Genomic DNA, 27,338 nt, shown 5'->3' with positions numbered 1-27,338 from the left:
CACATATTAACCTTTCGTATTATAAAAATCCTATGAGGATCATTTGTTCAGCATTGTATTATCTACCCCTATGTGGACAAAGAAAATGAAGCCGAGAGATATTGTGACTTCCCAAAGGTCATGTAGCTTGTTAATGACTGGGCCAAGGCTCAGACTTCCATAATTTGCTTCAGATTTACTACAGACCAACCAACCATGTTCATTGGGCTCTGGTTTTCAGATAGGTAGAGATCCTTTTTATGGAATACAGGTTTCAGTTATGCTTATTAAAAAATATAAATGGGGGCGCCTGGGTGGCTCAGTCGGTTAAGCGTCCGACTTCGGCTCAGGTCACGATCTCACAGTTCGCGGGTTCGAGCCCCGCGTCAGGCTCTGGGCTGACCGCTCGGAGCCTGGAGCCCGCTTGGGATTCTGTGTCTCCCTCTCTCTCGCCCCTCCCCTGCTCACGCTCTCTTGCTCTGTCTCTCAAAAATGAATAAACGTTAAAAAAAAAATTTAAAAAAAATATATAAATGGGATATAGGCTTTTACCTTTCCTTTAATATATATTATGGAATTCAGCTGAAACTACAGGAAACTAAAATTAGCACTGGGAGATGACATTTAATTTTTTCTAACATCTCCATAGATGGTGTGTGTCTTGCTGAATTTGATATTCGAACTTCTTTTTTTTAATTTTTATTTTTTTAACATTTTATTTATTTTTGAGACAGGGAGAGACAGAGCATGAACAGGGGAGGGTCAGAGAGAGGGAGACACAGAATCTGAAACATGCTCCAGGCTCTGAGCTGTCAGCACAGAGCCCGACGCGGGGCTTGAACTCACGGACTGTGAGATCATGACCTGAGCCAAAGTCTACCGCTTAACTGACTGAGCCACCCAGGCGCCCCGATATTCGAACTTCTATAAAACTTACTCATATAGTCATATACATAGAAACATAAAAATATGAAAAAAAAAGTATATTTTATTGGTTATAGTAAATCCAAAAAAGAGCAAAGATGTTTTGAAGGGGTAGAAAATAAAATTGTTTTTCAACTTGAAACATGGGGTGTTTGGGTTTTTTTTTTTTTAATTCTAGGTCAAACATTTGATTCGACAGGAGATCTATAGTGTAAATTACAAACTATTTGATAACAAACTGAAAGAACTGACCGAACGCATTGGGAGGACACAGTGCAGGAATAAACATGAAGCAGTAGCTGATGAACTCTTCGTAAGTTTCTAATTTCATCTGACTTAATTTGGAAGTGGAATATAGTGATATTTTACCTGTTGGGAAACGGAAACAATAAGGCAGACCCAAGTCTGATCCTTGACCACAAGCATTATGTACTATACCAGAAGCGATAGAATCTATTAGCAATATTGGCCCTTGTGAGATACTTTTAGAAATATTATTCTGTGCTATTCTGTTGTCAGTAATTCTGTGTCGATTGACCTAATACATAGGCAGTTGTGTTTTTTTAAATTCAAAACATATTCTGTATTAGAGCTCCTACAGCCTGTTTCAAACTGTCTCGGGGGGTTTGTTTGGTTCTACTTTTCTAAGGTTACTTGCTGATTGGTGTTTGTACCGACATGAGTGTTACTGTGGCTCAGTTAGAAGTTTGGGGTTTTTATCTTCCATTCTTAAATGGTATATCAGCATCAAACATGATTTAAATCTTTGCTTATATAAGAATTTCTCATTTACTTGGGTGGCTACCTAAGTGTTAGAAGACCACTTTGGCAAATACATAGTTTTCCCTTCATCTCTATATATTATTTAGTACTCTGGTTTCATATTTGTTTTCCCCTTTTTCTTCTAGGTGAAAATATCCAAACTTCAAAGACGCATTAAAACAGTATTGCAAACTCAAAAGAATTGCTTGGAACCAAATGTATTAACCAATAACACAGCCTGTAAGGTTGGTATAAACATATAGGAGTTTTAATTACCTCACTGACCCACATTACAGGTAGTTGGATTTTAAGAAAGGAAATGTCGGCTTTAAAGACAATACATTTGTTTTTGGAATGTTCCTACGATGCTGTCTCTGGAGAAGATAGTCTGCAGAGTATCCTCCAAATGCCACTTCTATTTCTTTCATCAAGTGAGTGGAGAGGTAAAAAATAAAGTAAAATAAAGTGAGTAGAGAGGTGATTTGTGATTACCTAGACTGCTCCCATCCCCACCATTTTATCATGATAAAGAATTTAAAACACACACTACAGCAAAGTTGAAAAAATTTAACAGTGAACACTTGTATACACGGCATCTAAATTCTACCTTTACTATTTTTATGTGTTGATTTTTGTCATATATCTGTCAATCCGTTCATCTCCTAAGCCATCTTTATATTTGGTGCATTCCTAAATACTAACCTGTTTTGTAGCAGAATATATTTCCAAAATATTTCAGCAAGGGTATCATTGGAGTTTGGCATCTGTTTATATTTTTTATATAAAATTTGAATCTAATCTTCAATGTACGTTCACTGAGTTTTTTTCTTGTAGTGTCTTTATTTTCTTTGGTATCGTATTTATGGTAGCTAGCCTCAGTACATGAATTGGGAAGCATTCCTACCCCTGTTTCCTGGAAGTTTGTGGTAAAGTTTTTGTTACTGCCTTAAATGTTTGATAGAATCCATCTCTGAAGACTCTCTGGGCGAGAGCCTTTTTTATAGGGAGACTTTTTCTCAAAATGCAACTCTTTAATAGGTACGGGGAAATTCACATTTTTCTCTTTGATCTCGTGTCATTTTGTAAGTTACCTTCACAAGGAATGTGACCATTTTATCTAAGTTGTTGAATGTGTTGACAAATGATTGACAAAATTTTCTTGTCCCCTTTTTTTTTTTAAATATTTTTTTATGTTTATTTCTTTTTGAGAGAGAGAGAGATAGAGCATGAGCAGGGAAGGGGCAGAGAGAGAGGGAGACACAGAACCCGAAGCAGGCTCCAGGCCCTGAGCTGTCAGCACAGAGGCTGACATGGGGCTTGAACCCACAAAACAGTGAGATCATGCCCTGAGCCAAAATCAGGAGTCTGACGCTTAACCCATTGACCCACCCAGGGGCCCCAACTAACACAGATATTTTAAGTACTGCAAGTTCTCAGGGCACCTGGGTAGCTCAGTTGACTTAAGTGTCCAACTCCAGCTCAGGTCATGATCTCACCACGGCTTGTGAGTTCGAGCCCCACATCAAACTCTGCGCTGTCAGCAAGTTCTCTCTCTCTCTGTCCCTCTCTCTCCCCCACCCTCAAAATAAATAAACTTAAAAAAAAAAAATACTGTAAGTTCTCAACCAAAGCATGTACTAAGTACTTCAGCTTCCAAGTTTTAAACAAAACTCACCAACTGGAAGAACAAGTTGGAAATTTGATTTATTTCTGGTTTTCACTTATTATTAGAAGTATAATGAAAGTAAAAATTTGCTTATTAAAGTTTAATGTTTCTGAGTTCCTATAACATAGTCTGATAGGAATAAAACGTTGTATAAGTACTTAGGTATTTATTTTTCTTTTCCATGCAAGCTAACAAGTTCATTTGTTACTATCATTTTTATTTCCTAGAAGTATTTTTAAAATTCATTTTGGCAGAGAAACTGCAATGATTGTCATTAGCCATCGAAATACATATAACTTAACGTATGTTTTGCCATATGTATTCGGGAATATCTTGAGAACATTTTCCAGGTGAAAGTTTAGTAGTTGTGTGTGGAAGAATACAAGTGGTAACACTCCACTCCCTTTCAGTGCTTTCCCCTCACCCAATTAACAGGTTACAAATTCAGAGACGAATTTGGATAAGAGCCCAGAGTCAGTCAGTAGTCCAGATAAAAGAAAGACTTCGGTGAACTCTGAATCTGCTAACCCTTCACAAAATGCGAGTGAAAAGATTAATTTATCAAGGAAACATGATGCTGTTTCTGAAAGGTAGGCATTTCTATAAAAATGCATACTTAACTAAGTAGATGCTCGTAAACCTATGTTTCTCAAGCGTAAAACAGCTTAAAAGTTCACATTCATTCTTGTCTGTTGTGAAGGAGTGGAATCGGTTATCCAGGGCTTTTATCGTTGTTTTACATGGTGGTTTTTACTAAATATGGGCACCTGAATGGCTCAGTCGGTAGAACATGTGACTTTTGATCGCTGGGTAGTGGGTTCAAGCTCCACATTGGGAGTAGGGTTTACTTAAAAAGAAAAACAGTACTAAGTCAAGTTTAGAATTGACTAGGGGATTGGGTTTTCCCTTATGCTGTGTTCCAGCTTTGGTATGGGGACCAGAGTGGTCACTTGATCACTCCTGTGGTTTTTGTTCTACACACGGAAAAGTCAAGGTCCTGTGAAACAGTGGCTTACAAAAATTACAGAGAAGACTGAGGCTAGGAAAGTAAGAGTGGAGAAGAAGTGCCTGAAATTATTAGTTTCTTAGAGGTTGAAAGCAGTGTCATGGCAACTTCAAATTAGAGTGAACAGACTAACTTCCTTGTCTAAAAAAAGCATCCAAGGGGAGCCTGGGTGGCTCAGTCAGTTAAGCATCCGACTTCAGCTCAGGTCATGATCTCACAGTTCGTGAGTTCGAGCCCCGCATTGGGCTCTGTACTGACAGCTCAGAGCCTGGATCCTGCTTTGGATTCCGTGTCTCTCTCTGTCTCTGTCTCTGTCTCTGTCTCTCTCTGCCCTGCTCATGCTCTGTCTCTCTCTCTCAAAAATGAATAAACTTAAAAAAAAAAAAAAAAAAAAAGCATCCAAGACCTGGAACCCCTGATCTAGTCTAAAAGATTTGGGGCTGGTAGGGAAGAAATCATTAGGTTTAACAAAGAAACACGATTACTGATTCCAGCCTAGATAGATGATGGGGGGAGGGGCATTTTAGTGAATTCTTTTCTTTGGTGATTTTGAACAGTTTTGGAGCTTTATAATACTATTTATTTATTCTTAACATAAACTCCTTAAAATGTCCTCAGATTTTACTTTTATATGTTAAATTATACTCCAGCTTTTAAAAAGAGAAAAATATGTAACCAAAAATAAATAAAGGATGGCCATTATTTGAAGAACAACACCCTTTCTCCAGATAACTGCGCATACCCAAGGAGGCAGCAAAAGAAGGAGAAGCATCCCAAATCTACACCATTTGCAGTAGATTCTTGGTACTTGGGAATTTACATGCAGTTTTGACTCCTCGGAAGAAACCCTAACATTCCTAATATTCCTAATATTCATTTTAGTTTTGAGCCAGGAAGCTGCTATGAAGAAAGCATTTATTTAGTTTATGAAGGCAGGAGTCCCATTTCATCGAGTCTTTGTTGTTACCACTTCTTTTTTTCTTTTCAATTTTTTAAAAATTATTTTGAGAGAGAGAGTGTGAGCAGGGTAGGGGCAGAGAGAGAGAGAGCAAGAGAGAGGATCCTAAGCAGGCTCTGCACAGTCAGTGCACAGAGCCGCACACGGGGCTAGAACCCACGAAACTGCCAGATCATGACCTGAGCCGACATTGGCCGCTTAATCGACTGAGCCACCCGGACGTCCCTGTTGTTACTACCTCTTAATGTGTGTGCTGAAACTCATCATGTGACTAAGAAGAAAAATAAAATGCTAGTGATAGAAGTTGAAAAGTGAAGACCCCATGAAAATAGCATTTTGTAGACCAATATGGCAAATTTGTCAGTGGCTTTATCTGATAAGAACAATCTACCTTATGCTCTGTCATGAAGAATCTGCCATTTATGGAACTTGTCCCAGGCAACCATGCTAACAAGTGTGTATAACTTGACCTGGATGGATGGATTCAGTGGTGAGTTTTAAAAACACCGAAGAAAGAAACAACACCGGTGTTAAACTCTTCCAAAGAACAAAAAAAGAGGAAATACTTGAGTTCATTTTATGAGACTAGATACTACAATCTAGCACAATTCTGATACAAAGTCAATTTTAACATTTTACAGAAATGGAAACCTAAGTCCACTTTTACCCACAAAACAGACACAGGTATCCTAAACAAGACACTAGTAAGCCGAGTCCAATAATCTATAAAAGTTGAGTTTGTCACAGCAATGCTGCCAGGTTGGTTCAACAATAAAAAAAATCAGCGAATGTAATTTGCCAGGACAAGAATCATTGTTAACTCACAATAGAGGTCGGATTTGACAAAATACCTGTTGATGATTAAAAACCAAATTCCTGGCAAACTTGGAATAGGGAGGTAACATCCTTAATCTGATAAAGAATATCTACAAAAACCCTAAAACAGATCTGATGGTGAAATATTGGAAGTATTTCCTTTAAGATATAAAATAGAAGGATGCCTGCGGTCATCACTTTAACCTTCTACTGGATCTCTTGGCTAAAGGAAGAAAAGTCAAAATATAGAGGGTTTAAAAAGAAGGAAGAAATATTATTGCTATCCTTGGATGATTAGTGTAGGATTATAATGTAGGAAATGCAACATAACTTACAGATACATTATTAGGATTACTAAGAGGTTAGCAACATTGCCAATCTCAAATGTGTAAGAAATCAGTTATATTCCTGTATACCTGATACAAACAATTAGGGAATTATAAGATATTTTTTAAAGATACCACACCAATACAGTAGCACCAAATACAGCCATTAGCTAAGCTAGGAATACATTCAATAAGACATGTAATAACTGAAGAAAATGAACAAAACTTCCAGAGATTTTAAGAAAAATTCAGTGGAGAAATGTACTATGTTTATGGGTTGCCCAATGCAGTATTTATAGAATGTTCTCACTTTTGTTCAAATTAATTTATGGAGTGCAATTCCAATCAGTTCCCCAGTGTGTAATTTTGTGGAACTTGACAAGATGATTTGATTTCTAAAATGTGTGCATAAATGCAGTAGATTAAGAAACCCAAGATGTCCATCAACTAGAGAAACACAAAGGAAGGAGTTTGCCATCAGATGTCAGGACACTACTAAACTGGAGTAATGAGGATAATGTGATACGAGTGATAGACAAATGGAGAATCCTTAAACCTATGCATATATATATATGTATGTGTGTGTATATGTACGTAGGTATATATATATATATATATATATATATATATATATATATATGATCAGTGATGGAGAATGTATGGCACATCATCTGGGACATGAGGGACTTAGTAAATACTGCAGTTACTTTGCTACTCTTGTTGAGGGAAATATGAAAGAAATTGGATCCCTATATCAGACTATACATAAAAATCAATCTCATGTGGATTAGGAACTAAATAACGAAAGGAGAATTATAAAGCTTTTAGAAGGTAATATAGAATGTCTCCATGAACTTCAGATAAGGAAAGATTTCTTAAGACACAAATACCTTTGCAATAAGCGAAAAAATTGATCACATTAAATCTTTTTTTTTTTAATTTACCACATTCAAATTCGAAACTTCTTCTCTCAAGGCACTATAATTTTAGTGAGAAGACAAGCCATCAAGGTGAAGAAGACATATGCAGCACATAGAACCTATTGAGGACTAGTACCCAGAGTATATATATAAAAGAGTTTCAGTGAGTAAAAGCCAGATAATACAAAAGGAAAATGGGCAAAAGACTTGTATGTGTATTTCACAAAAGAGGAATTCCAAATGACCAATAAACATATGAAAAGGTGCTCATTTTCATAAGTAATCAGGGAAATGCAAATTAAAGCCACAATGAGCTGTCATTTCATATCAGGTAAGGAAAAGTAAAACGTTGAAAAATCCAACAACACCAGATGTATTGGAGAGGCTTTGAAATAAAGGGAACTGACTCTGTTTAAAATTTTGTTGTTAGAAGAGCAAATTGGTATAATGCTTTAGAAAAAATTTGGCATTATCTAGGAATATTGAAGATCTGACCATCATTTGACCTCACGTTCCTATCCTTTGAAACATGCCCTTTAAATGTGCAATAGGATATATGCAGAGGAACATTTATTAGCATTTTCCATACTAGTCAAAAACGAGAAGGAAAAAAAGCCCATCTACACTTGAAGTGAATAAATTACAGTAAATCCGCACAGTGGAATTCTGTACGTTAGTGGAAAGGGAGGAACTGCAGTCACATGCAACTGAGTTACTCCCGTAAAAACATTGAATGGTTCGATTCTGTTCAAATGAATGTCAAAAATAGCCAGAAAAATAGAAGTACATTATGTAGGAATTCAAGGCTAGATGGTGAATCTAAAGAATAAAACAAAGAAATTAGCACTACAAATGCTATTTATGGAGGAGATTTATAATACAGGATAGAGGCACGTGGGTTTCTGAAATGCTGATCATATAAAATATATTTACCTGAGCGGTGGTTACATGGGTGCTAGCTTTTTAATTATTAAATTAAACATGTGGTTTAAACCCAATTTGAAAATAGTTGCCTATTTATTAGAAAATCTAGATTTATGTTTAATGTAATCTTACTGAAATACGTGGGTTCAGAACTACAGTCTTTCTTCTGTTCTCTTTCATTCCATCTGTTTTATGCTCCTTCTCCCTTGTCTATGTCTGTGTGTTGGTCGCTATTTTAGCCTTTTGAATCAATCTTGTTTTCCTCTTTCCCCATTACCTTGTTAATTACACATCTTCATTGTTCTTTTAGAAATTGCCCTAAAGATCAGATTTGGATCCTTGACTCTAGTAATCAGAATCTCATATGATTTGCTACTTCTGCCATTTTGTAGGCAGTGCTTGACCTTAGAACCCTGTAACTCCATTTACTGCTCTCACTCCATCTTTTGTGTTTTCACACATTTTCATTTTACATTACAGTCGACACTCGAATAATGCAGCATCGACCCCACGCACAAAACTTCACACATAACTTTTGACTCCCCAAAAATGTTAACTACTAATAGCCTACTGTTAACTGGAAGCCTTACTTAAAATAAACAATTAAACATTTTGTATGTACTATATATTATACTGTATTTTTACAGTACTGCCATCTAGAGAAAAAATATTAAAAATCATAAGAGAAAATACACTTGAGGTACTGTACTTTATTGATCGAAAAAATTTCCACCTGTAAGTGGACATGCACAGCTCAAACCCTTGTTGTTCAAAGTCCTCTGTATTTTAAATCTCACAAGACAGTATCACTGTTGTTTCTTTTTAATGTTTTTATTTATTTTTGAGACAGAGAGAGGCAGACCATGAGCAGGGGAGGGGCAGAGAGAGAGGGAGACACAGAATCTCAAGCAGGCTCCAGGCTCTGAGCTGTCAGCACAGAGCCCGACATGGGGCTCGAACTCATGGACTGTGAGATCATGCCCTGAGTGGAAGTCGGATGCTTCACCGACTGAGCCACCCAGGCGCCTGGTATCACTGCTTTGTTACAGTCATTACTCAGAGTTACCCACATATTTACCACTCCTGTTGCTCTTCATTTCTTCCTGTATTTCTGTCTTTCGATCTGCGGTAATTTTCTGTCTGCCTGAAGAACTTTGTTCTTTGTTATTTCTTTTTTTAGTTTTGCTCAAGATAAATTTTGTCAGGTTTTTTTGGTTTGGAAACAATGCCATTCTGTCTTTTTTTTTTTTTTAAGTTTATTTATTTGAGAGAGAGAGACAGAGCGCAAGTGGGGGAGGAGCAGAGAGGGAGAAAGAGAGAGAATCCCAAGCAGACTCCACATAGCACAGAGCCCGATGTGGGGCTCGAACTCATAAATTATGAGATCAAGACCTAAGCAGAAGTCAGATGCTTAACTGAGCAGAAATCAGATGCTTATCTGACTGAGCCACCTGGGTGCCCTCATTTTGTCTATATTTTTAAAGACTATTTTAACATAGGTATTGACTTGTAGGTAGTTATTTGCTTTCAGAACTTTCAACATGTCTTTACCTCTGACTTCTACCATCTCTGTTGAAAAGTTAGCTTCAGTCTGATTGTTGTTTCTTCAAAGATTGTGTCTGTATTTCTGCTTTTAAGATATCCTACTTACCTTTGGTTTTCATTAGTGCACTATGATGCTAGTTGTGGGGGCTTGGGTTTAGTGTTTGGTTTTTAATTTATCTCGATTGGGACTCACCGTTTTCATGAATCTGGTTTTATGTCTTCCACTATCTTTGGAAAAATCTTGGCCGTTGTCTCTTCAGATATTCCTTCGGCACCATTCCATCTCTTCTCCCCTCCGGTATTTCAATTACTTGCTTCTCTGTAGCCGCCATGTCTTCTGTTCTCCAGGCTTCAGTCTGGATATTTCCTATTGACCTATTTTCCAGTTTATTAATCCTCTCTTCAGCTGGAGCCTGCTTGGATTCCCTCTCTCCGTGCTCCTCTCCCACTTGTGCTCTCTCTCAAAAATAAATAAACAAACAAACAAACAAACATTAAAAAAAAAAAAAAAACAGCCATCACTGGTGTCAGTCAGTAGAACAGTTTTATAAAAGTCACATGTCTTTGAATGGTCATGGGATTCCAATCTTCAGTGTGCAGATACACAGATTAGCTTCTCAGGGTAAGTATTAACAGTTTATATACACACACAAACAGACACACTTTTCTACATGCATATATATATACACACACATTTATATAAATAATTTTTAAAAATTAAGTTAATTGACATAATGCCCACTGAAAACTACAAAAGATAAATGTATAGCTTGGCAAATGTATAGCTTAGAAAATAAAAACATTTTGTAACTATCTCTTGGGTCAAACCAGTGCCATCCATTCTGCCTCATGCCTCACTCCTAATCACCAATCCTACTCCTACCAGAGCGACCTAAGTAACACTATCTGAACTTTTAACCTAAGTTTTTGGTTGGTTTTCACCTTTATAGAAATGGAGTCAGACTCAGGGAACACTTTGGTGTCTTGCCTCTTTTGTCCAACATTATATGTTGTGAGGCTCATCCATGCTCCACTGAGCAGCAATGATGTGTTCATTCTCTTTTCTGTATAATGTTCATCATATGAATATACCTCAGTTTACTTATTCGTGGGCACCTGGTTTGTTTGCAGATTGGGGAAATTATGAGTAGTGCTGTTATGAACATTCCTTTACATGTGTTTTGGTGAATGTACGTACACACATTTCTGTTGCCTGGAAATGGAATTGGTAGGTCCTAGAGTATATATGTACTTATAGGTTTAATAGATATTACCAAACACTTTACCAGGGAAAGCATACCAAAGCTGTATTTCCATTAGAAAGGATAATGAGGTGGTGGTTCTCCCATATCCTTGCCATCACTTGATATTCTCTTTTTTGCTTCACCACACTGGTATGTTGATAACACCACGTATTGGTTTTGAATTTGTATTTCCTTCTAATAATGTAGTGAAGTACAAGTTATGGTTGTGAGCCATTCTAATACCTTTTATGAAGTTTCTCTAAGACTTTTGCATGTTTTCCCTTTGAGTTGCCTGTCTTACGTTTTTTGTCAGATATGTTTACAATGAATACCTTTTTCTAGTCCCAAGTCCTTCCACTTTCTTTCTTTTTTTTTTTTTAACGTTTTTATTTATTTTTGAGACAGAGAGAGACAGAGCATGAATGGGGGAGGGGCAGAGAGAGAGGGAGACACAGAATCAGAAGCAGGCTCGAGGCTCTGAGCTGTCAGCCCAGAGCCCGACGCGGGGCTCGAACTCACGGACCGCGAGATCCTGACCTGAGCCGAAGTCGGACGCCCAACCGACTGAGCCACCCAGGCGCCCCTTCCACTTTCTTAATGGTGTCTTTATATGAATTGACTTGTTAGTTTCAGTGTAGTCTTTTTTTTCCATAGTTTCTGCTTTTCTGATGAATGTTCCATCTGGCTTTAACTATATCTCTGTCTTTCCTCACTATTCTTAAAAGTATTAATTATAGTTTTTTTAATGTCCTTGTGTTAAAACTGCAGCATCCACATCATCTGTGTAACTGTTGCTATTGCTGTTCTGTCAGTTTCTGGTCATTTGATTCTGTTTTTTGGCACACTTGATAATTTCTGAAAAATTGGTGAGGCTCTGGAATGATATACTGTACACAAGGTTCATTCTGTCCTCTGGCAGAGTAGGGCCTGGTCACCTAAGCTCCTCAGAGAATGGTATAAATTTAGGCTTGTTGTGAATGTGGCAAGGTTCCTTCTACCTTTCATTCACTCTGGCTCTTAAGACATAACACTATGTTTTGTTTTGTTTTGTATGGAACAAACATATGTGAAACTTAAAAAAAACAAAACAAAACAAAAAACCTAGCCCTCCATGGATTCCTGGCTGAAAGCTTGGAGCATTCACTAGGTCCCTCCACTTTAGTGGGTCTCAAATTGCAATCTTTACCGCCCCAGCCCAGTGAAAAAGCCAAAAATTCCACTCTGCTTTTTAAAGTCTTCTGCTTGGTTTCTTAGACTCCTAAAATAGCACTGTACTGTATTTGGGTTGCCTAGGTGGCTCAGTTGGAGGGGCATGTGACTTACCGTTTTCAAGCCCCAACATGGGGATAGAGATTACCTAAATAAATAAACTTAAAAAAAATACTAGAAATACTTTACAAATGTTAAATGAAGAATTTTGAGATTGATAAAGAGATTTTGACTCTGGTGTAATGAACATCTGAAAAGAATTGCTTATGGTTAAGCAACAAAATAAGTATAGTTATCAATCTTTCAACCATATGATCACTATTACTAGTAGAAAGAAATACATACAAAACAGTTTTGTTAGAGACCAAAAGTGGATAGAAGATTAAAATGTTCTTAATCAAATTTCGATCTAAACATTTGTTTTTATTTACTGAACTTAGAAATGATGGCTATTAGACTCTCTTATTGATAAATTTGGGGAAAAATTATTGAATTAAATCTGCTTTAAAATGTGCATTTAAACCAGTTGATTTCACAAAACTAAAGGGAGCATGTAGGAAATGTTCACTTCTGTCCATGAAGTATTAATTACTACAGGAATTGTTCTTTGATTGTCAACAAACAGAAAACCAAACTAAAAAAGAAAAAGAATTGTGTTCAGAAATGTTCAACAGGGAGCATAAGACTGTGTTCCCTGGGGAAAGGGAAGCACCTGAAATGTACCCTACAGTGTTCAAGCTTACTGCCCAGAGGCATTTCGCAGGTTGAAAGACAGGGGCAGGAAGAGCCCAAACAGCCTACAGGTCTTGCTACATTTATTTATTTATTTTTACATGTTTATTGTCTATTTTGAGAGAGAGAGAGAGAGCAGGGGAGGGACAGAGGGGGAGAGAGAAAGCATCCCAAGCAGGTTCCACGCTGTCAGCACAGAGCCCAACATGGGGCTCAGGTCACAGATTGTGAGATTGTGACCTGAGCTGAAACCAAGAACCCAATGTTTAACCTACTGAGCCACCCAGGTACACCTGAGATCTTGCTACATTTAGATCAGAGACTTGGAAGTCTGAGTTGGCTAGAATTGTGAGGCAGAACAGTGATGAAAAGAAACTGTGTAAAGATAGAGGTCTGATGACTTGCAAAGGCACCCTCTTGAGTTATTGTTTGAATACAGATCTTTACGTGCAAAGGATGAAACTTCAAGGGGCTGGGAAAAGAACCACTGAAAAGAAGAAGACCAAACATTTCTTGGGTATTGTACAGGGTAGGAACATTTTGCTTTCCCTCTGGCTACAATGAAGAAACTTAAAGTATGAACACCAGGTAGAGTCTTGAGGTGGGCATGCTATAGTGGGGCTGGCTTCATCCTCAAAACTGCAGTGGACCTACTCCCAAAAAAAAAGGACACCAAGGATGAAACTAATCCTGAGTATTTAACTGCATGCCGGAATCAAGTCCAGCATTCTTTGAAAGAATGAAATGTCATCCATCACTCAACAGTGTAAATTTTACAATGTCTGGCACCTTTAACGGGGATGCAAAGTAGCCAAAAATATAATTCATAGCAAGGAGAAAACTGAAATGATAGAAACAGACCTGGAAACAGTATGTTTGATGGACAACCACAATATGAAACAGCTATTAACCTGTATAGCGTTCATGTCCTACGATAGAAAGGAAGATGGAGGATGTAAAAAACAACAACAAAAACACCCAAGTTGAACTTCTAGAGGTGAAAAACACAGTAAATGCAGAGTACACTGATTAGGATTAAGAACAGAAGAGATAATTACTCATTTAAAAAACAGTGGAATAGTACTAGAAACTGTTCAGACAAAAGCATGAGGAGGTAAAAGACTAACAAAGAAAAAAATGAACAGAGCATCAGAGACCTTTGGAACATATACACTTTATTGTGTGAGAGAGAAAGAGAGTGTATGCAGGCGGGGAGAGGGGCAGAGAGAGGGAGACAGAGAATCCCACACAGGCTCCGCACCGTCAGCACAGAGCCCTATACAGGGCTCGATCCCAGGAACCTGAAAGATCATGACCTGAGCCGAAATCAAGAGTTGGACACTCAACCAAATGAGCCATCCAGGCGCCCCAGTGACAAGATCTTAAAAGCAGCCAGAAAGAAAAGACTCCTTATATAGAAAGGAACAAAAAAAGTAAGATAAGGAGATTTCTTGCTGTGCACTATGCAAACTAGAAGGCATTTCTAAAGCATTGGAATGAAGACATCTCTAAAGCATTGAAAGAAAAATGACCCATTAGAATTTTTACACTCCTGTGAAAATACCTTTCAGACATGTAGGGGGAAACAGACATTTTCCCACGAAAAAAAGGTGAATATAGGGGGGTGGAGAATATATCAGCAGCAGACCTGCACTGCAAGAAATGTTAAAGGAAGTTCTGTAGGCAGAAGGAAAACAAAACCAAATGGAAATGTGGATCTATGCAAAGGTAAAGAGATGCAGAGTGCTGGATATTGTAAATATGTGGGTAATGTAAAGTATTTTTCTGTGTTTCCATATAGGGTATATATGCGTGTATATAGTATACTGTTCCTCTATATTACATGGTGTGTGTGTGTGTATGTATATGTGTGTATATATGTTATATAAGTCCTGTTTAATACAGTGTTTCTGCATACAGGCCACAGATAGTTGGAATTTCAAATTTAAAATCCATCCTATTTACAATAATGTCAAAGAATATGATATACATAGGGCTAAGATTACTAAAATATCTGTAAGACCTAATTTCAAAACTACAAAGTAGATACCAGGTTTGTGATCCAGCATGCAGAGTCGTCACTCCATTCTAACGACAGGTAAAAAAGCTGAACAAATTGAAAAATCAACAGCTCTTCTTAGAACCACTAGAGAAGAAGTAAGGTCACAGAGCAACGTTCTCCCCCCACCCCCCCAATGGAGAGGACAACAGGCAGAAATAGTCATCACGACATCCAGGAACGAGAGCAGAAGACTCCGTGGGAACCAGTCCCAGGGTAGGAAAACCTAAACTGTAATTGCTGGAGGCTCAGTGTAGACAAATCAAGAGTTAGCAACTCCAGGTGGGGCTTTGCCAGGGCCTCACGGTGAATACTGGAGAGAAATCCCCTCGTGCTTATAGAGGTGGGTAGTGAAAGGAAGCTTCTAAAGTACACCAGAGCACTGTGTTCTTAACAAGGCCTGTCCTAGAGAGAAACTGTTACCAGAACTTAACCTACCTGGAGGAAAGGAAATGTCCAGTTCCTGCTCCCTCTGGCCTTCCATCTGGAGGAAGTAAATACGCAACTCCACCTGCTCCAGCCATCCTGTCCCGCCTGAACGGTGTCGGGGACTGAGAAGCACTGGTGAAGTCCACACTCCAAGGGCACAGGCTTACTTAAAAGCTGAGAGCTAATCACAGGACCAGTAGAAGCTTCCCCTCCCTACCCCGTCTTATTAATGCATTACCAATGACCTTTTTATCATAGTTCCTTTCACCCAGTATATCATGTCCCCCTTTCAACAACAACAGAATATCACAAGACATACTAAAAGGCAAGAAACACGATTTGAAGAGACTTAAACAAGCATCAGAAGCAGAGTCAGAAATGTTCAAATTATCAGACTAGGAATTTTGAAAAATTACCACTTTGCTAAGGGCTTTAATGAAAAAAAAGGGTAGAAAAAAATGCAAGAACAGGTAGATAATGTAAGCAGAGAACCGGAAATTTTATGAAAAAGAAGTGCTTGAGATCCAAACAGCAACAAGAATGCCTTTGATGGGCTTATTAGAATAGACATCGCTGAGGAAAGCTTCACTGAGCTTGAGAATGACAATAGAAGCTTGAAAACAGAAAAGCAAAGAGAAAAAGACAACAGAAATCTCCAAGAAGTTGGGACAACTACAAACGAAGGCACATAAGCAAAATGGGAACACCAGAAGGATAGAAAAGGGGAGGAGGCTGATAGAAGGAGTAAAAGTAGTATTTCAAGCAATCATGACGAAGAATTTCTACCAAATTAATGTTAGATACCAAGTCACAGAACCAGCAATCTCAGAAAACACCAAGCAGGATAAATATTTAAAAAAACAAAACAAAACAAAAAAACCTACATTTGGGCATACGATTTTTAAAATTCCGAAAATCAAAGATAAAGTCTTGAAAAAAGCCAGAGGAAAAAAACACCTTACCCATAGTTGAGCAAAGATAAGAATTACCTCCAGCTTCTCCTTAGAAATGATGTAAGCATGAAGAGGGTGGAGTGAAATGTTGAGAGAACAAAAAACCACCAACTTAAAATTCTGTACTCTGTGACATTCTCCTTCAGAATCAAAGGAGAAATACAAACTTTCTCAGACAAACAAAAGTTTAGTGTGCTTGTTGCCTGTAGACCTGCCTTGCAAGAAATGTTAAAAATTCTTTACAGAGAAGGAAAATAGATAAGCAGATCTACAGAAAGAAAAGAAGATTGTCAGAGACGTAATAAGCAAAGGTAGAGCGCAAGCTTTTATTCATCTTATTAAGTGATTTGACAAGAGTTTGTTGGAAGCAATGGCAACAGTGTATTTATGTATGTGTGTGTTTGTTTAAATGAAATGAACGATAGCAATGATACATGGAAAAGGCAGGAGAGATTAGGAATATTTTGTTATTGGGAGGTACTTGCCCTACTTGTGAAGCAGCATAGTGTTATTTGCCAGTAGTCTTGGATTCGTTGTAAACCTATAGACTCTAAGGGAACCATCTAAAAAAGAAGTATAACTGATAGGCTAAGAAAGGAGAGAAAATAGAATCATATAAAATGTAATTTTATTCGTCACTGCCAAAACTTGGAAGCAACCAAGATGTCCTTCATTATATAAATAAACCGATACATTCAAGACAATGGAATATTACACGATACTCAAGAAGAAATGAGCTCTCCAACTATGAAAAGATCCAGAAAAAACTTAAATGCATATTGCTAAATGAAAGAAGTCAATTTGAGAAGGCTGTATATACTGTGATGCTAACTACATGACATTCTAGAAGAGACAAAACTATGGAGACACTAAAAGGATCAAATGCCACCAGTGAGTTAGGAGAAAAGAATAGGTGAACCACAGGGACTTTTAGGGCAGTGACACTATGGTCTATGGTTCTATAATGGTGGATATATATCATTTTACATTTGTCAAAACTCATGGAATTTTCACCACGAAGAGTGAACCCGATTGTAGAGTGTGGACTTTGACAATGATAATGATGTGTCAGTATAGGTTCATCATCTGTAACAAGCATACCACCGTGATACAGGATTTTGATGGGGAAGCTGTGGGCGAGAGGTTGGTTAGGGACAATAAGTACATGGGAACTCTCTGGACCTTCCACTTAATTTTGCTATAAACCTAAAGCTGCTCTTAAAAAACTCATCTGTTAGTTTTTAAAGGTACAAGAAATTGCTGAAATTAAAGGAGACCTAAATATAGGGTGAGATACGTCATGTTTACAAATCAGAAAATTCATTATTAATGTCACTTCACCCAAATTGTTCTATACGTTTAGTGGAGTCTCAATCAAAATCCTGGTGGCCTTTTTTTTTTTTTTATAGATAGTAACAAGCTGATTGAAAACTTACATAAAATGCAAAAGATCTACAAGATGAAAGCAGTGTTAGAAGAACAAAGTTGAAAGACATGCACTACCTAAGTTTAAGACTTTTATAAAGTTGGAGCACTTAGGTGGCACAGTCGGTTAAGTGTCCGACTTCGACTCGGGTCATGATCTCAAGGTCTGTGAGTTTGAGCCTCGCGTCGGGCACTGTGCTCAAAGCTCAGAGCCTGGAGCCTGCTTCAGATTCTGTGTCTCCCTCTCTGTCTGCCCCTCCCCCACTCACGCTCTGTCTCTCTCCCTCTCTCAAAAATAAACATTAAAAAAAAAAAGACTTTTGTAAAGTTATAGTCATTAAGACAGCACTTATGTGGTGGTGTTTAGGATAGACCTACAAATCGGTGGACAGGTTAGAGAATATGCATATGATCCAGTGGTTTTCAACAAAAATTCCCAAGGTAATTTGTTGGAAAAAAAGATAGTCTTTTCAACAACTGTTGCAGGAATAACCAGAGGGGAAAAGTGAACCTCCAGTCTTAGCTTACACCATATACAAAAATAATTTGAAATGGATCATAGACCTAAATACAAAAGCTCAAATTTAAAACATCTATAAGTAAGTGGTGTAGGGGCGCCTGGGTGTCTCAGTCAGTTAAGCATCTGACTTTGGCTCTGGTGAGGATCTCATGGTTTGTGAGTTTGAGCCCCACATCAGGCTCTATGCTGACAGCTTGGAGCCTGGAGCCTGCTTTGGATTCTGTGTCTCCCTCTCTTTGCCCCTCCCCTGCTCACACTCTGTCTCTCTCAAATAAACATTAATTTTTTTTTTTTTAATTTAGAAAGTGGTGTAACTCTGTGCATAGAAAATTCATCTAACAATTTTATGGGCTTAATGAAATTTTTGTCCAGATTTCCTTAAAGATTCTGATTTTAAATATCAAACTCACGAAAGTAGTAGGGGCACCTGGGTGGCTCAGTCGGTTGAATGTCTGACTCTTGATCTGAGCTCAGGTCTTGATCTCAGGGTTGTGAGTTTAAGGCCTGTGGGAACCCATGCCCAGGGTGGAGCCTACTTTTAAAAAAAGGAAAGACGGAATTATGTTTAGGCCTCTCTTATTTCAGGGCACCTGGATGGCTCAGTGGGTTAAGCATCCAACTCTTGATTTCAGCTCGTGGTTCATGAGATTGAGCTCTTTGCTGACAGCCCAGAGCCTGCTTGGGATTCTCTCTCCCTCCCTCTCTCCTCCTCCCCCATTCATTCTCTCTCTCTCTCTCTCTCTCTCTCTCTCTCTCTCTCTCTCTCTCCCTCCCCCTCTCCCTCTCCCTCTCTCTCTCTTCCTTCCTCTCTCTCAAATAAATAAACTTTAAAAAATAATATAAACTCATGAAAGGAGTCCGGGTCAAATGGGAGCTGAAGACAATCTTCTGACTCAGGATATTCTGTAACCGCAATCAGCATCATTTACCGACTTTGTTTAGTTTAGTAAATGTATGGTAACTATTTCTACTATAGTGATACAATGTAGAATCGTAGCAGAACTAATTTGTTATAGCTTTGTTTGTTATAGTCCTGTATCTGGAAGAGTCTAAGTGTCTTAATGGGTTTCTTTCAGTTATACTTTTAATGAAGGCAAGTATACATGTTAGAGTGACTTGTATGTGTTGAACACTTATGTATATTGTATACTTATCATCTCTCTCCCTCTGCCCACAATTGTTAGATTAAAACGTGTCAGTTATGAAATGTTAAGTCAGAATTCTAACCACATTGCATGTTTCAGCCTAATAATGCATGTTTAGTTTATTTTTGTTTTTAATTTTCTTTATCATTTTAGTAACAATGATGATGTTATGTTGATTTCTGTGGAAAGTCCTAATTTGACAGCTCCAATTACATCAAATCCAACAGGTATCTGAAGTTGATTAAAATATCATCTATCAAATTAGAAAACCTCAAATCAGTTTTTTTCTAATAGAGAATTGAATATTATCTTTCAATAAATAAATATTTTAATTCTGGTTCCAAAAGTGTTTTAATTTATGTCTGTGTTTTAATTTATATCTGAATAAGTAAACGATTCCTTGATATAACTGAGGTTTCTTTTTAAACTCGTGTTTATCAATTTATGGTCTTTTGTTTATTGTGTTTAATGGCTTTTTGAGTTTTGAAACTACTTACCCTTTCGTATACATTATTTTTCCATGTTTGCTCTGGCCTGTGTTGGGGGAACAGATTTGTTTTTTGTTTGTCTTTTTGTTTTGTCTTTTAAATTACCTTACAGTCCACTTAAGATTTAAAGTCTGGCTGTTGTTTTGCATCTTTGATGTTTTAACTTTTACTTTCTTTGAGAATACTTTGTTGTTCTTTAGAGTTTCTGTCTTATTTCACTTACTTAAAAACTTTAACCTAAGATTTCTAAAGTTTGTCTCTTTTAAAATGGCTTTCTTGTTGGCCTAGAAGTTCTCATTCAAAATTATCCATTTCCTTTTCACATTTTACTATTTTAGAGTATTTGCATCTTGATTTCAGAAAGCTTTGCCTCCACTTATGTATCTCCTGAATTGCCCCCAGGGTTTGGACTGTTAAGATTGTGAATCAGATAGTTACAAGGGATATTAAGCATTGATCTGAGATTTTCTACTGGTTCCGGATCGAATGCTCTTCAGCCCTCTCCAGTAGTCTAGTTTAGAAATACTGTGAATAAAAAATGTGCGTCTTTCCTCAAATGCTATGTTAATTTACAGATGGATTTTCAAAAAAGGGTCACTAATACAGTTGTAAAGTCACAGAAGAACAAAATCTTTTGAACAAAAATTAGATTTTTTGTTTGTTTGCACTGTTCCTTGGTCTTTGGAATAGGTATGTCCATTGAATTACTTTTTGTGGCTATGTACCCATACTTGGTAAATGGTTAATTAGGATCCTCATTATTGTGTTTTAGCATTTGTATATATTACAAAGTTCATAAATATTTAATTGCTTAATAAACTTGTCAAATGTTGGTATTTTAATAATTGTCTTTCAGATACTGGAAAACCTACATCAGGAAATTCTAACAGTCTACCAAATGCTGAAACAGAAGTTCAGGTAGGTAATAAATATTGTTTCTGAGTGCTGTTTATTTGAATATGTTAGTTCTGTGAACTTGAGTGTTGCTACATGTTGGATGACTTAGTTTTGTTATTCATTCTTCGGGAGATTCATTCTCTGTGAAATTAATGTCTGACTACTTGGCATACCCATGGTCCAGTCTAGCTTAAACATTAAAAAGCAAACAGGGCACTTGAGTGGCTCAGTCGATTACACATTCAACTTTGGCTCAGGTTGTGATCTCACAGTTCATGAGTTCAAGCCCTGCATTGGGATCAGGCTCTCTGCTGTCAGCACAAAGCCCACATCAGATCCTCTGTCTCCTTCTGTCTCTGCCCCTTCTATTCTCATGCACCCAGGCACAGGCACTCTTCTCTGTCCAAAATAAACATTAAGAGAGAGAAAAAATTTAAAAAAATAAAAGCAAACACTTAATGATAAACATATTTCAAAACCATACTTACCAAATTAACTCAGACTTTGCTTAGTCATATTGTGAAAAACCATGTAGTATTTCCTGAGCTTCTCCCTCATAGAATTAAATTAAACCTTAAGGACTTATAGGATGTTCTATCTTCTAAATGGTAATTTAAAATTTGTGTTTTATTTTTTTAAAAATATGTTCTGTTATGGAGGCAAAATCTTGTTTAACAACAACTTTTCAGGCCACAGAGAAAAAGAAATTTGATTCTGTGATCGATCTGACAAAAGAAGCCCGATCAAACCGCAACGCAGGTAAAGGAGTTGTCTTTTCCTTCTTAAGTACGATGGAAGGTAACAATTCAGAAAGCATTTGACACATTTATAAAGTTTGTTTCAGTGTGTTAGTATATGTGTGTGTGTAGTTCTGTGCAGTTTTATCATGTAGAGATTCACGTGATGGTCACCACAGTCCAATGACACAACCATCTGTGGGTGTTCTGTGATGATATGCGTGTATCTTTTTGAGATTGGCTTCTTTTCCTTACTTAACATAATTCCCTCAGAGGGTCACCAGAGTTGTGTATCAGTAGTATTCCCTTTTGCTGCTGAGTAATATTCTGTGGTATAGATGTATAAAATAGTTTGTATTCACTCACTGAAAGACATTGGGTTGTTTGGGGCTATTATGAATCTCTTCTCTGGTACACACCTTTTTTCTTTAACTATAACATTAGCACTGTGAGAGGAAGCTAGGGCATAACATGAAAGGGAAGAGGAACAGCGCCCTCTTTCTCAGAGTTGAAGAGAAAGAAGTAAAATATAGTCATCTGGGACTAGTAATGAGTTATAGAGTTTCAGCCCTTAATAACTGCACTTGAATGTTTTTGAAACTCTTGATAAACTCTTGAAATATTACTTATTAGCAATAGTAAAATGGTGTAATATTTAAAAATGGAGATTAGCATAGGAAATATATAGTCTAACTCCTTCTCCCCTTTCAACTGTGGACCCAAACAAAGGTTGGAACCATTGAAATCTCCAGGTACCTCATGATAGAATTAAGAAACCCTTCAATTTCCAGTTTAGTGATGAAAATTACAAATATAAATCTGAAAATGAGTTGGAATCTATAATAATCAGTTGGTTGTTAATTCAGATTACAAATTGTTTCTAAACTACATGGTACAGTGCCGTAGACTCTAAGTCTAAAGTTCTCTCTTGACCAGCAAGAGAGCGGACACAGAATTAAAAGCAAGAGATGGCTAATATCCGGGAAAAGAGCCCCGATTAAGGGTCCTTGCTCCATTTTTATTAGGATCAGAAGGCTTACAAACATGGTAATGGACGTGCACAAAGAGGCAATGAAACTGTGAACAGTAACTCATGGACGTGAGGGAAAGGGGGTCTTGAAGGGGTTTAGGGGTTTGGGTTAATAACAAAACAAAATCCTGACACCAGGCAGATGGGTAGATGGTTGTTAAGGGCAGACAGGAGGCCCCGTGTCTGTTTATCTTCGCTAGCCTAGAGGATAAGACAGAGCACATAACCTCAGGGTTAACAAGACACCTTTCTTTTGTTAATCAGCTCCACTCTGGGCAGCTTCACCCACAGCACAGAGGTCTGTAGCCCTATTTACCTGTTTACCTAATTTGGTTCTTCCTTCCTGTGAAAGCAGCTTTCTGCTATAGTACTAAATTGGGGAGCCCTTTTGCCCTGAATACCTTATCTTGCTTACCTCATATACCTTTGTATTGGGGGCCTTTGCCCCCTCCTCTATTCTGGGGACCTTTGCCCCCCTTCTCTATCCTTATTCACCTAATCTTGTTTACCCATACTTGGGTGTGAGCATCCTATGGCTTTGTAATTCTTTCTGCCTTGTTAACTCATCAGTGCAGGCTCAGGGAGTCCCTCAGCTTATTCCCCAAAGTACAGGATTTGAGACACAATAAAATAAAAAGTAGGAACACAGATTCGTCACTGCTTAAGAAGATAAATCAGACCTCTAACTTGGGGGGCTTTAGTCTGAAATCTAGCAGTTGGACAGAGAGATCATGTTAATTCATGCTGTTGACCCATGATAACATGAGTCTGTTTATCTTGTAGAATATCCACTTCTCAATAAAGGTTCGTTTCTCAGGTCAAACCTAGACTGTCTCCTGTATTCCCAGTCTTGATGAATGGTATCACCAGCTCACTCCATTTTCCAAGCTAGACAGTTTTCCTAGACAAAAGGAAACACTTTTGACGCTTAGATCTGCCTCATTCCACGGTCTCGTCACTTTTCAAGCCCATCAGTTCTGTCTCCTGAAAAGCCAACCGGCCTGGTCCATGTATTTTCTTATTTCAGAATTCCATCACCTTTAGCCTGGTCTTCTGTCATGACCTAGTAAGTAATGTTTCTGCCCTAAACTTAGTGCTTCTGGTGACTCTTGCAAGCTGTCACTGCAATACTGCTTCCTATGTACACACCTGTGTGTACAAATCAAAACTCCTTAGCACGACGGAATCCTTAATGACGTAGACCCTGCAAACTTTTCTAGCTTATGTTCTACAAATCCCTTAGCTGTGCCTTAATCGCCTCTCAACAGGGAAGGCTGCTTCCTCTCCTCACCACCTCCACGTGTGCGGTTCCCTTTGTCGGGACGCCTCTCCCCTCTGGGCCTCCCTAGGCTTGTGTGATGTCCCCACTCTTCATCCTTTCATATTCAGTTTAGACACTTTGGCTACACTGTTCCTTCCAGGTTCTCCTTACCATTGGTATGTAGCGCACGCCCATATTATAGCTTGATTACACCGTTCTGTAATCATTTCTTTACATATGTCTTCCTGAAAGCACCTGAACTTCTTTTCTACAGCATCCGTGTCTTTATTAATCTGTAAGTTCCCATCCTTTTAGCACAATGTTTATCACATAGTTTACTTTCCCACCAAAATGTTCAATTAGTGCGGCAGATTTTCCACTAAAGAGTTTTAAAGGAAATATAATTTTGCACACTGTGAATGGGAGTGTGAATCTTTCTGGATGACATTTTTATCAATGTCAAAAACTTTACAAATATGGAAGCCTTTTGACCCTCAAATTCTTTGAAAATGTTCATCACAGGGCTATTTGTGATAAAACTTTGGAAACCCTTAAATTCCTAGAAATATAGGATTGATTGCACACATTTATATGGTGCAGCAGTATTCAGCCATTAAAAATAATGCTGTAGAAGAAGTACATGTGTTGATGAAAACGTGTTAGTAATATAACAAGAGAAAAAAGTTACAAATGTATGTGTAGAGAGTAGTGATGTGAGTAAATGATCCCAGACTTCCCTTTTCTGCCATAAACACACTAAACTAAACAAGATGTAATTTTTAAAAACCTTTTCAGATATTGCAGGATAGGAACTACAACCCCTGAGAGAAGGCAGTGAATGAGATGAGCTGTACAGATCGTCCCAACTCCCTTCCTAGACTGTGGTACACGGTAGGAGCTCCCAAGCAGAGAATGTCTGTCTTGCTGAGGTGAGGAGACAGAGATTGGCCTCCAGAGAGGCTAAGGCAGCTGGAGAGAAGGGGAAGACTATAGTATCAGAATCAGGAAGCCACTCAGAGAAAGAGCCCCAGGAGGTTAGCATAGAATCCTCTTGAGTCCTTACTGAAGTATTAAGCCACACATGGGTAGAGTGAAACTCAATACATCTGGGCAAAGAATGACCAAAGAGCTTTATGCTCACAGGTAGGAAATGTTTCCATTTCGACCAGCTATCGTGGCAGAGTCTTCTGAATATCTGGGTGTAAACTCATCTTAGAGCAAAGCCAACTGTAGCCTTACCCTAATAAAATCTAAAAACAAACTTCGAAAGGATCAAGCTGAACTACATGTAACTTGATGGCTTACCACACAAAGCTCACTGTGTTCTGTTTAAAATGAGAGAGAATAGAATTCGACATACAGCCGTTTACATTTTATAATATCCATTATCCAATTTAAAAGTCACTAGAGATACAAAGATAAAAAAAAAAAATTGGAATCCAGGGGCGCCTGGGTGGCTCAGTCGGTTGAACGTCCGACTTCAGCTCAGGTCATGATCTCATGGTCCGTGAGTTCAAGCCCCACGTCAGGCCCTGTGCTGACAGCTCAGAGCCTGGAGCTGCTTCAGATTCTGTGTCTCCCTCTCTCTCTGCCCCTCCCCCGCTCATGCTCCATCTCTCTCTCAAAAATGAATAAATGTTAAAAAAATTTTTCTTTAAAAAATTGAATCCATAACCAAGAGAAAAATCAATCTATTTGAAACAAACTTAGAAATGACAGAGATGACAAAATTAACAGAGAGGGACTTTGAAAGATGTGATATAAATATGCTCAAACTGGGGCACCTGGCTCTTGATCTGGAGTTTGAGCTCCAAATTGGGGGATTACATAAAGAATTTAAATTGAAAAAAGAAAAAAGAAATATGCTCAAAGATAAAAAGTACACAGGAACATAATAAGAGAAAGAAAATATATAAAATAGAACCAAATTAGAAAACAAAATTCAGTGACTGGAAAAAACCAGCATATTAAACACAGAAGAAGGAAAACAAATTGGTAAATTGGAAGAAATAGTACCTGACCAAATAGCTTAGAAAGAAACTATCCAAATTAAAGGAAGATTAAAAAGAGAAAAGAAAAAAGGCTGGGGAAAAAAGGAGTAAGAGTTTTTTAATGAGCTGTGGGATAATACCAAGTGGACCTACATACATGTATGGTCAGAAGTTTTCTAAATTTAATGAAAAGCACAAACCCACATAATTAAGAACTTCAGTAAATTCCAAGGAGGATAAATACAAAGAAAACCATATCAAGGTACCTCATAATCAATTCCTGAAAACCAGGGATAAAGAGAAAAAAATCTTAAAAGCAATCAGAAAAAAAAACCAAAAATTGTTTTTAAGAAAAAAAAATGTATCATAAAATATAGAGAGAAGAACGAAGAATTCAGTTTTCTCATTTGGAACTGTGCAAACCAAAAGACAGTCAAATGACATCATTAAAAGGCCGGGGGGAAAAATCCTTACCAAGTATATCTTTCAAAAGTGAAAGCAAAATTGAGACTTTTTTAGATAGGAACGTGTGGGTGGTTCACTCAGTTAAGGATTCGACTCTTGGTTTCAGCTCAGGTTCATGCATTCTCATGGTTCGTGAATTCGAGCCTCGCATTGGGCTCTGTGCTACTGGTGGAGACGAGCCTGCTTCAGATTCCCTCTCGCTCTGCTTCTCCCCTCTCCCACACACATGCTCTTTCTCTCTCAAAATAAATATATAAAAAGACTTTTTAAGATAACATTTGTTGCCAGTAAACCTTCATGATTAAAAATAAAGGAAGTTCTGGGAGGGGTAGAGGTCCCTAAACTTGCCTCCTCTCTTGAACACAGCTAGATAAATATCAAATCATTCTGAATACCCAGGAAATCGATCCGAGGCCTGACGGAGGAAAACTGCACAACTGAAAGTAGGAAAACAGCCATGTTGTGGAAGGGGAGCTGCAGAGACTTGATTTAGGGGAGAAAAGAGCTGTGGGTGCTGCGAACGGAAGGGAGCCCTGATCACAGAGAAGGGAGCAACAGAGAGAGAGAGAGAGAGAACACCTGCAGCGGATTGCACAAGAAGAAAATCTTCCTCGAAACCATCAGCCGGGAAAAGAAGAAAGGCTGACTGCTGCAGGTTATTACAAGCAGTGGAGCGCAAAGTCTCAAGTTTTAGAGGGCTGCGCCATCGCTGTGGCCGTGCCTGGTGGGCTTAGCAGGTGGGGAAGGAGGGTGGAGACCCGGGAGCAGGCACCGTGGTCTGAGGATCCCTTGGGTGGCACAGGAAGAAACGGTTCCCCTGCTTGGAGTACGTGTGGGAGTGGTGGCATGGCCTCTCTGGGGACAAACAGAACTGGTGGCGCCAGCATGCTGCCCTGTTTGCTAGCGTAGGAGCAGACACCAGCTGGG

General features: G+C 38.2%; 1 protein-coding gene across 7 annotated transcripts in view; it reads left to right on the top strand.

The window, feature by feature from the left end:
* ATF7IP2 (activating transcription factor 7 interacting protein 2) overlaps nucleotides 1-27,338 on the top strand; it is a 59,562-nt gene that overhangs the window by 18,874 nt on the left and 13,350 nt on the right. For 4 of the 7 annotated variants that reach the window (XM_042921800.1, XM_042921799.1, XM_042921801.1 and 1 more), the window contains 6 exons: nucleotides 1,082-1,216; nucleotides 1,812-1,910; nucleotides 3,767-3,921; nucleotides 19,696-19,769; nucleotides 20,887-20,948; nucleotides 21,587-21,686. In XM_042921800.1, the coding sequence (XP_042777734.1) occupies nucleotides 1,082-1,216; nucleotides 1,812-1,910; nucleotides 3,767-3,921; nucleotides 19,696-19,769; nucleotides 20,887-20,948; nucleotides 21,587-21,686 (625 nt within the window). The remainder of the gene's footprint in view (nucleotides 1-1,081; nucleotides 1,217-1,811; nucleotides 1,911-3,766; nucleotides 3,922-19,695; nucleotides 19,770-20,886; nucleotides 20,949-21,586; nucleotides 21,687-27,338) is intronic. The other 3 variants (XM_042921802.1, XM_042921803.1, XM_042921804.1) reach the window with 3 other exon arrangements.

The sequence above is a fragment of the Panthera leo genome, chromosome E3 (genome assembly GCF_018350215.1).
Source record: "Panthera leo isolate Ple1 chromosome E3, P.leo_Ple1_pat1.1, whole genome shotgun sequence".
NCBI classification, from domain to species: Eukaryota; Metazoa; Chordata; class Mammalia; order Carnivora; family Felidae; genus Panthera; species Panthera leo.
Note: the sequence above shows the minus strand (reverse complement) of the source record. Positions and strands in the feature narration are given on the sequence as shown.